Below are 9,595 nucleotides of genomic sequence, written 5' to 3' on the forward strand. Positions count from 1 at the left end.
CTGCTCAGGGTGGCAATTTTAAACCCAGCCAGAAAGGCTTTGCAGGAGGAACCAAGTCTTTCATGGATTTTGGCAGCTGGGAAAGACACACAAAAGGCATTGGACAGAAGCTTCTTCAGAAGATGGGCTACGTCCCTGGCAGGGGCCTCGGGAAAAATGCACAAGGTAGGGCGCCAGCGCCCTGCAGTCGGGGGAGGGCGGCGAGATGGAAGAAAGAGGAGCTGTCTGGGGAGTGCCTTGCTTTTTCTCTTTTCAGAGTACTTGAACTCCGCAGCCTGCTCTGCCAGCGCCAGACAGTTGTGCCCCTCAGCTGTCTGCTTTCTCACACTCCAACAAAACACTTGTGCTGCAGGAGAAAGAGGCTTAGGCTTTGTAGAAGAAGGCTCAAACAGGCTGCAAACTGATAGGCTTCTTTTGGGCTTATCCAGTGTTTCTTAACAAATGAGCTTGTTGCCAGTATTTACAAATAAGATAATCTTACCTAAGATTTCCGATTTTGCCTGGTAGGAATGGGTCTTAGCTGCAAGGACAGTGCTTGTGGCCTCCACTGCTCCCTGTCATCTTCTGTCCTGGCAGGCGTCCCTGTCCATGAGTTTTCCTGGGCCCTGGAGGTACAGGAGCCGGCTGTTCCTGCTCAGTTATTTGTCCTTCGGGAATAGCAGTGAAACGGTGTGTGGAGCTTTCTCAACCCTAGAGACCGGAAACCTGGCTAAGCAAATCCCGCTTCGGGGCCTCCACTGGCGTTCAGCAGCCTGGTCTCCCGTCCCCAGGCCCCGTCCGCACAGCTCCGCTAACACGTCCCTGGCTCCTTGATACCGAAGCCACCCCGACCGAGCACTTGGGTTCTTCCTGCAGAACCTTGCTGTCTCTCTCCTTGACCTGTTTCCCGTGAGCTGTCACCAACGTGGCTGGAAACAGAGTAGTGTCGATAATCCAGATTCCACCCCCTAAGTAGTTGTTCGGGTCACGCCCAGGGTATGTGTTGAACACGTTAGGTGTAGGGAAGGTCCAAGAGCCTCCTCATTCCGGTGACCCGGAACGAGAATGAGGGGACTGTCCTAATTCGAGACTGCGACAAACTAGCTGAAGGGGCGGGTGGGCGGTTTTTGCTGAAATGCTGTAGTCCTGTCTCTAAACCCTTAGAAGAAGACAGTTATTTCTGAGGCTTATGCATGCCGCAGAGCAAGCGGGAGACAGGAGCTATCGAGCGAAACGGAGGGGGTCTCTCACTGAACTGCCGCTTCACCTCCCTTCATGCTGTTGATAGAGTCTGACTAATTCACTCGCCTTATCAGAACCTTCCTCCAAATCAAGTGTAGAATTTAGTACATCAGAGTTCCCATTATATGTGAGTAGTTCTCTTTTCTCCCAGTATACCGAAAAGAGAATCCAAGTGGAAGTGAAAATCTGTATTTAGGGCATAAATAACCTAATGTCAGCAACCTGTTGTGTGGCCCCATAAATGCTTAGCGATTTCAAATGCCACGGAACCTGAACAGGGTTCCAGGGGCAGAGAAGAGCCTTCCTTCCTGGGTTGTGTTACTCTGTGTCAGGACTAAGGAAGGGTGGTTCCACTGATGGCTTGTCCAGATACAGGAATCACTGCGATCTGAAGTCGTTTATCTTTTGCTGAAATGTGCCAGGTATCATTAACCCCATCGAAGCCAAGCAGAGAAAGGGAAAAGGTGCCGTGGGAGCTTATGGCTCAGAGCGGACCCCTCAGTCCCTGCAAGACTTCCCCGTGGTTGACTCCGAAGAAGAAGCTGAAGAGGTAAGTGGAAGCCGGGAATCCCGGCGGGCGGTGCCTGCCGTTTCTGACCGTGGTTAGTTCGTGCGTTCGCCCACTCGTCCCGTCTGTGGTGTCTGTGGTGCAGCTGTGCGTCGGGCTGTACCGCGGGGAGCGGCTTGGTGTTGCGCTGCTCCGGCCACAGAAGGGGCCGGCTCTCCCGACCGAGATGCTCTCTCCCCCTTTGCGTTTACGAGGGAAAGCAGGAGGCTGCAGAGACACACGTTGTCACTGTACTTGTCACCGAGCCTGTCCTTCTGCCGAGGCAGCAGGTGTCTGATCGTGTAGCGACGACCGCTCGGAGTCAGGGGTCCTGGGGCCGCAGGGAGCAGGCACGCGGCAGACGGGAGTGGGTGAGCCAGGTGTGAGGGCCCGAGGCGAACAGGCGAGGGCTGGGCTGTCCGATCGGGTGGTTTCTGTGCGGCTCCGGGCGGCTGTTGCTATAAATGTGGGCCCAGCAGTGCTTGATCTTCAGATCTGCCTGAAGTAGAAGCCCAGATTTTTTTTAAGGAAAAAAAGAGTACGAGTTTTAACCCAGTGTGAGGAAAACAGAAGGACAAGCACAAAACCCACTTCTGTGGGCTGGACTCCTATTGCCCTCAGACCGAGTTTCCTTCTCTGCAGCAGATCTTCCTACAGAAGTTTTGCAAACCCTGATTACAAAAGGTTTCTCTGCCTTAAGACTCAGGGCCCTGCTTATCTACCTTCATTTTAAATCAAAACCAAGGTTTTGTGTACTTAAAAAAATACTTTGTATTGTTTTCTAAGTTTTGCAGGAGGTGAATTTAGAACTAGCGTAGTGCCCGCCCATAGTAGATGCTCCGTAAGTGTGGCCTTTGTCTGGGTGATTCTCTTTCCAGTCTGGAGTACCTGCTTTCGGAACCTTCTCATTTCTAAGAGGGGCTGGGTGTTGGGGGGATCTCAGGAGATGGTTTCAGTATCACACAGGCACACTGCTTAGCACAGAACCTGCTGTAAATCTAAGACCACACCTAGTGAAGTTCTGTGAATGGTCTCCGTGACCCCACTTGCTGTAAAAAGCAGCCTTTCTTGTTTCACTGACCACCTCCCTCTGCTTCAGGAGTTTCAGAAGGAGCTGAGCCAGTGGAGGAAAGACCCCAGTGGAAGCAAGAAGAAGCCCAAATACTCATATAAGACAGTAGAAGAGTTGAAGGCCAAGGGCAGGATTAGCAAGAAGCTTGCTGCCCCGCAGAAGGAGCTTTCTCAGGTCAAGGTAAGGGGGCCCTTGGTTCTGGTCTGGGATGGACCCTGGGAAGCACAAGTAATGCATGCCCAAGTCAGGTCAATCACTGAACATTCCTTCGGGTCATGTCGGGTCTTCTGTCTCGGTTTTTCTCTGTGTTTTTTTACTGGGCAGTAGCGTGCTCCCATTCCCTGCACTTGCATGTCCAGGGAGAGCTGTCGCGATCCGAGGGCTGGGCGCTCCTCATGGCACACCCATGGTGCGGGAGACAGCGGCCCCTTCTTCCCAAAGCGACAGACCGTGAACTTAACATTTCCATGATTAAAAACGCGGTGTGAAGATGGTTTTTAGTGAGTGTGTAATTCCAGAGAATGAAGTACTAGAATATTTGGTCCTACTTGTGTGGCTAGACCTTTAGCTGTTTTCAGGTTTGGTTTGGGGCTGGCTAGTGTGTATGTGAAGCCTTGTCTTTGTTTCAGACATTTTCTAAGGATAGATTCTTAGAAGTACAATCAGCGGATTGAAAATTGGAAGCTTTTTAAGGCTTTTGAATACTGGGAAAGGGTGCACTAACTCAGCCTGTGACGAGGAGTGCAGGAGAGTGTCCTCAGGGCATACCAGCATGGAGTGTTTCCCGTTTTAAGAGTTGATTAAATTTTCAACTGCCCTTACGTGCATATAGTCCTGGGTTTTCTGCCACTCCCCCGAGTAGCCAGAGAACCACAGTGACAGTTGTCTGTTGCAGTTTGGCGTGGGAGTGTGTGTATTTTGTGTGTGTGTTTTGTGCATCAGATTCCTGGCGGGGAGGACCAATAAGCCATGAAGCTGCGCAGGTCCTAGCCAGAGATTTGGAGTTAGGAGATGCAGGCAGGGCCTGAGAAGTTCCGTGTTTGTCTTTGTCCAGCTGATTCTAACGCACGTGGCCTTGGGCGACATGCTTACTTCCCGTGCGGATGGATGGCTGTGTCTCAGTACGCTGTATGTTCCAGTTTCCTCCGTTTTCTTGAAATGCTCATTTCCTAACATGTCCTTGTCCAGTCTGTTTTCTTGTGTTTCATTTTGTTTTTAAATCAAAAAACAAATAATTATAGAGCAGTGTGTGGTACCATTTAGGGAAGTAGGAAACACAGAGGCAAAAATACTCTTTTCCTTCCTTTCCCATAGATGACTAGTTTAACACCTTGATGCACGTCCTTCTAGATCTTTTTTCTTTGCCTGAATATACATTTTTTATGCCACAATGTGATAGTCTGATCGCTTATGCCGTTTTAGTGCCGGCTTCGGTCAGTGCAGCCGCTCCTTGGCCGTAGAACTAGGTTTTCTTCTCAGCTAAGTAGTCTGTGCTCCGAGGGACCAGTCTGGACGTGCTGGCTGTGTCCGGCGGTCCCCCCCATCCCCCTCGGAGGCGCGCGCTGACCCGCTGCCTCCACGCGCTCCCAGGTCATCGACATGACGGGCCGGGAGCAGAAGGTCTACTACAGCTACAGCCAGATCAGCCACAAGCACAGCGTCCCCGACGACGGGCTGCCGCCGCAGGCCCAGCAGCCACCCCAGCCCGGCAAAGAGGCCAAGGCGCCGGGCTTCGCGCTGCCCGAGCTGGAGCACAACCTGCAGCTGCTCATCGACCTCACGGAGCAGGAGATCATCCAGAGCGACCGGCAGCTGCAGTACGAGCGGGACATGGTGGTCAACCTGTCGCATGAGCTGGACAAGATGTCGGAGGTCCTGGAGCATGAGGAGCGGGTCATCGCGAACCTCAGCAAGGTCCTGGAGATGGTGGAGGAGTGCGAGCGGCGCCTGCAGCCCGGCTGCAGCGACCCCCTCACCCTGGACGAGTGCGCCCGCGTCTTCGAGACCCTGCAAGACAAGTACTACGAGGAGTACAGGATGTCCGACCGCGTGGACCTCGCTGTGGCCATTGTCTACCCGCTCATGAAGGAGTACTTCAGGGAGTGGGACCCGCTGAAGGTGAGTGGCTGGCGAGAGGAGCCCCTCCGCTCCTGCCCGGGGTGCAGGGGTGAGGCTGCGCGGGGCAGGGCGGCTGCGTCACGGCCATGTCTCTCCACAGGACTGCGCGTACGGCACTGAGGTCATCTCCAAGTGGAAGAGCCTCCTGGAGAACGACCAGCTCTTATCCCACGGTGGGCAGGACCTGTCGGCAGATGCCTTTCACAGGTACTGCGCGGGGACCGGGAGGAAGATGCTGCTAGGGAGGACGGGGACCGGCCCTGCTCTGGGGCTTTCCGTTCACTCACCCACCCTGCACCCGTCAGTGTCACGCACAGGCTGGGCGCCGGGCTTGCCCTGGGAGTAAGGCAGAGAGCCTGTCTGCAGCGAGGGGAAAGGGCAGGTGGAGGGGAGAGAAGCGGACAGACAAGGCCAGGGATGGAGGACAGAAAGGACACGCCCCCGTTTGGGGTGGCGGGAGTAGTTGGCAGCAGAGGTCTCGGACAGGAGGTGCCATTTGAGCTGTGGCCCTTGAGGTGAGTCATCAGCTGCGCACAGAGCTCCAGCGGGAAGGCAGGCCGTCCCTGGAGAGGGGACCCTTGTGACCCCACAGCAACCCTCCTGGGCAGGCGGGTCCTGGCAGGGGGCCCCAGGCCCTGCGGATGAGCAGGCAGCTGGGCGAGCAGGGATGAGGCAGGTGCAGGTCTGGCCGGTGTGGGGACTGGCCCGGTGGTTTGCTGTTTGCGTTTCCACGCCTTTTTCTTTCTTATTCCGGAAAGCTGGTGGTGGTGTACTCAGTCTGCTTTGAAACCTATCTGTGCAGTTAGCCTGCCCTCTGCCTCTCTCCCACAGGCTGATATGGGAAGTCTGGATGCCTTTCGTTCGAAATATCGTCACCCAGTGGCAGCCAAGGAATTGTGACCCGATGGTGGACTTTTTGGACAGCTGGGTGCACATTATTCCCGTGTGGATCTTAGATAACATCCTGGACCAGCTTATCTTCCCCAAGCTGCAGAAGGAGGTAGGGCCCTGAGTCGTGGGGGACAGCCGGCAGCAGTAACCAGGGGCCCTTCTCCACTCTCAGTACCGTCAGAAGGCCTGGAATGAACAGAATCTGCTGACAGTTACCATCCTAGGGGTAACTCCAGCCCTTCTGTCGGCACCTTCCCCCCAGAGCCTCCCTATTTAAGTAGGGAATTCATTTTCTTGGTTTTTCTAATGCAAACAGAATCTGTGCTATTTCGGAGATTCCGTGCAGTTGCCCGGGGATATTAGTTTGGTTGTGCAGAGGCCTCTGGGCCTTCGTGCCTTTGGCCACACGGTGCATCTGGAACTGCTGCTTTGTCCCACGCCTTCTGCAGGTGGAAAACTGGAACCCGCTGACAGACACTGTGCCTATCCACTCCTGGGTCCACCCGTGGCTGCCCCTCATGCAAGCGCGCCTGGAGCCCCTCTACTCCCCCATCCGCAGCAAGCTGTCCAGCGCCCTGCAGAAGTGGCACCCCAGCGACTCGTCCGCCAAGCTCATCCTGCAGCCCTGGAAAGACGTGTTCACCCCAGGCTCCTGGGAAGCGTTCATGGTCAAGAACATAGTACCCAAGCTGGGTGAGGAAATGGGGAAAGGGCATTAGGTCCATCAGCTTTGGTGCGCTGGTTTCTCTGGCCAGCGGTAAGGATTCGTGCTTCTTGAAACACGGGCTTGGAGCTCCACGAGAAAGCCAAAGACGCGGTATTGCTCGCCCCAGGAGTGCTGTTTGCGCTCAGAGGTGGAACATGAATGTACCCGGGGTTCTGATGGCGTCGGCGGCCTCAGACTCTGCAACCCCTCCTGGTTCCTAATTGGTCTGGTTTGGGCTTCTGGTAACATGCGAGGCACTGGTGTTCTGAGATTTTTGTGGTATTTGATTTTAAGTACATGTTAGTTATTTCTGGGTTATAGAAGAAAAGGTTTTTAAGAATTGCCACGTCAAGAGCTTAAAATTGATGGATAAAAGCAGATTTTTAGGCCAGTGTTGTCCAGTGAGGATTTTGCTCTGTGCTTCTGTGACTTTGCCTTAAAGCCTGGGCTGCTTTTGCAGGGATGTGTCTCGGGGAGTTGGTCATTAACCCCCACCAGCAGCACATGGATGCTTTTTACTGGGTCATCGACTGGGAAGGAATGATCTCTGTGTCCAGCCTGGTGGGGCTGCTCGAGAAACACTTCTTCCCTAAGTGGCTTCAGGTACACCCTCCTTTGCTAACTTTGGGGGGCGGGGTGGGATGGAGGCAGGGAGGATTACACTTAATTTTCTGCCCACGTCTGTCTGACTGTAGGAGCTTGATCCCTGGACAGTTGTCAGGTTGTGCTATCACCCAGAACAAAACTGAGCAGTAATCCCAGCAACCACCACTTGTGAACATACGCCATGTGCCAGATGCTAAGCAGCTCTTGCGCGTTCCCCCCACTCCTCACACCACACCTTTAGGGTGCGGGTGGGGGGAACTGTCGTAGCCCTGTTGTTTAGAGACCGAGGTTCAGGGAGTTTACGTTTAGGAGTGCGTAGCTGCCAAGCTGACTCCAAATTCTACATTCTGAATGCTTCTGTTCGGCCCCTGTAAACCCCTACGAGTGTGACCAGCTTATAGGACCACGATCAAAACAAAACAAACGGCCCCTTGGGAAGTTTTGCTCCCATTCGCCCCCATTGTGGATGCAAGTTTCCGATTTCTTTTTGGCAGGTGCTATGCTCTTGGCTCAGTAACAGCCCGAATTATGAGGAGATCACCAAGTGGTACCTGGGTTGGAAGTCCATGTTCTCAGACCAAGTGCTGGCACACCCATCTGTCAAGGACAAATTTAACGAAGCACTTGACATCATGAACAGGGCAGTGTCCTCCAACGTTGGTGAGTAGGGATTCCGCCTCTTTGGATGTCCTGGTCCTGAGCGCCGCGTTTCTGAACACGTAAATGACACAGAAGCAAGAGTTTCCGGGTGCCTGTGGGCTGTCTGCTCCAACACGACTCTACCCCACCAGACCCCCTGCCCAGCTCTGCCGGCACTGGGAGGGGCATAGGGCCCTGAGTCTGACTGTAGCCGGATTCACACTAGGGGGGAGCCTGCCTCTAGGGCCCCCTTCCAGGCTCGTTGGCACACCTGTGAGGAGCTCAGTGAGCTGTGTGAGTGGAACAGCTCGCCACACAGAGCCGGGGTACAGCCTGACCCCTAGCAGTTGCCTCTCCTCGCCTGGCCTATTTTATTTACTTGTGAAACAGTCATAGTGCCTACTTCTAGATGTTCTTAAAAACCTAGAGGGGTGAACTGAGCCACAGTCTGGAGACCGCTTTGCAAGTGGTGTCTTTGTTGTCTCAGAAGTAGGCAGGTGACTGTCCCCGTAATACCCATCCCCAGCTTCTGACCAGGTGAGTCACTGCCTGGGTCAGTGTGCTTGCATCGCAACACAAAGGCCACTGTGGTACCCAGGCCAGCCCTGCTTCACAGAGAAGCTCCACAAGGCCGAGAGCTAGTTCAAGGTCACAGAGCGAGAATAGCAGGTGGGACTGTAATTTCTGTTTCCTGAACCTTTAGTCCTTTGAGCCTATTACATGAAGAGAGAGTTCAGAGAGTATATATTCTGTTGAACGGGGCAGATAGACTTCTCCGCTCTCTCTCATCTGGGCCCCTCAGTGGGCCATCCCCATTTTCATACTCTCTAGAAACTCTCCCTCGGCTGCCCCGGCCCCACGCCGCCTCCTAGAGCTGTTCCCATCTGTTTCCCTCAGCACTGGACACTTGTGGCCCTGTATTGTCCTTCAGCATCTATCTGAGCTCCCCAAATGCATTCTAATATCTTCCAGGGCTGGGGCCTCTATTGGAGAAGCTAAAAATAGAACTAGGCTAGGCCGTGTGTTGTCAAGGGTTCCAGTCCTGGAAGGATCAGTCTCTTGCAGTAATTCCTGTGAATCATTTCTCTGGTTACTACCATTAGCCAGAAACCTTCAGACTAATTTTTGTACGAAAGCAGGAGTGGTCTGAACTTGCCGAAGCTACTTGCCATCTGCCTTCGTGCTTTGTGTCTGAGGCCCAGCTGCCCCTCGCTGAGTCACAAGTGGGGTTGGCCAAATCCGTGTGCGTTTCTGTGCGGTTGGAACCCCTCTCCTCACCCCCCGCCCTTCTGGCTCTCCCAGGTGCCTACATGCAGCCCGGAGCGCGGGAGAACATAGCCTACCTCACGCACACGGAGCGGAGGAAGGACTTCCAGTACGAGGCCATGCAGGAGCGACGGGAGGCTGAGAACATGGCCCAGAGGGGCATCGGCGTGGCTGCCAGCTCCGTGCCCATGAACTTTAAGGACCTCATTGAGACCAAGGCTGAGGAGCACAACATCGTGTTCATGCCGGTCATCGGGAAGCGACACGAAGGGAAGCAGCTCTACACCTTTGGCCGCATCGTCATCTACATCGACCGGGGAGTGGTGTTCGTCCAGGGCGAGAAGACCTGGGTGCCCACCTCCCTGCAGAGCCTGATTGACATGGCCAAGTAGAGGGGGCAGGCTGGACCTTGCACCAGAGAGGGGACATGCTCATGAATAAATAGTATTTTAAACTGCCTTAGAAAGAGTAGTTACTCTCCACCCTGGAGATATTCCCGGTCAGGTCGCCAAGAAAGGACATGAAACGT

At 54.2% G+C, this 9,595-nt stretch overlaps 1 protein-coding gene across 5 annotated transcripts in view; it reads left to right on the forward strand.

The window, feature by feature from the left end:
- TFIP11 (tuftelin interacting protein 11) overlaps window positions 1-9,524 on the forward strand; it is a 13,825-nt gene extending 4,301 nt beyond the window's left edge. For all 5 annotated transcript variants that reach the window (XM_006738093.3, XM_031033329.2, XM_081801931.1 and 2 more), the window contains exons 4-13: window positions 9-165; window positions 1,644-1,771; window positions 2,868-3,020; window positions 4,431-4,958; window positions 5,059-5,165; window positions 5,790-5,958; window positions 6,299-6,542; window positions 7,016-7,158; window positions 7,656-7,821; window positions 9,103-9,524. In XM_006738093.3, coding sequence (XP_006738156.1) covers window positions 9-165; window positions 1,644-1,771; window positions 2,868-3,020; window positions 4,431-4,958; window positions 5,059-5,165; window positions 5,790-5,958; window positions 6,299-6,542; window positions 7,016-7,158; window positions 7,656-7,821; window positions 9,103-9,458 — 2,151 coding nt within the window. In that variant the 3' untranslated portion in view covers window positions 9,459-9,524. The remainder of the gene's footprint in view (window positions 1-8; window positions 166-1,643; window positions 1,772-2,867; window positions 3,021-4,430; window positions 4,959-5,058; window positions 5,166-5,789; window positions 5,959-6,298; window positions 6,543-7,015; window positions 7,159-7,655; window positions 7,822-9,102) is intronic.
- The last annotated feature ends 71 nt before the right edge of the window (window positions 9,525-9,595 follow it).

The sequence above is a fragment of the Leptonychotes weddellii genome, chromosome 13 (assembly GCF_054177405.1).
Source record: "Leptonychotes weddellii isolate Sample4059 chromosome 13, ASM5417740v2, whole genome shotgun sequence".
Classification (NCBI taxonomy): domain Eukaryota; kingdom Metazoa; phylum Chordata; class Mammalia; order Carnivora; family Phocidae; genus Leptonychotes; species Leptonychotes weddellii.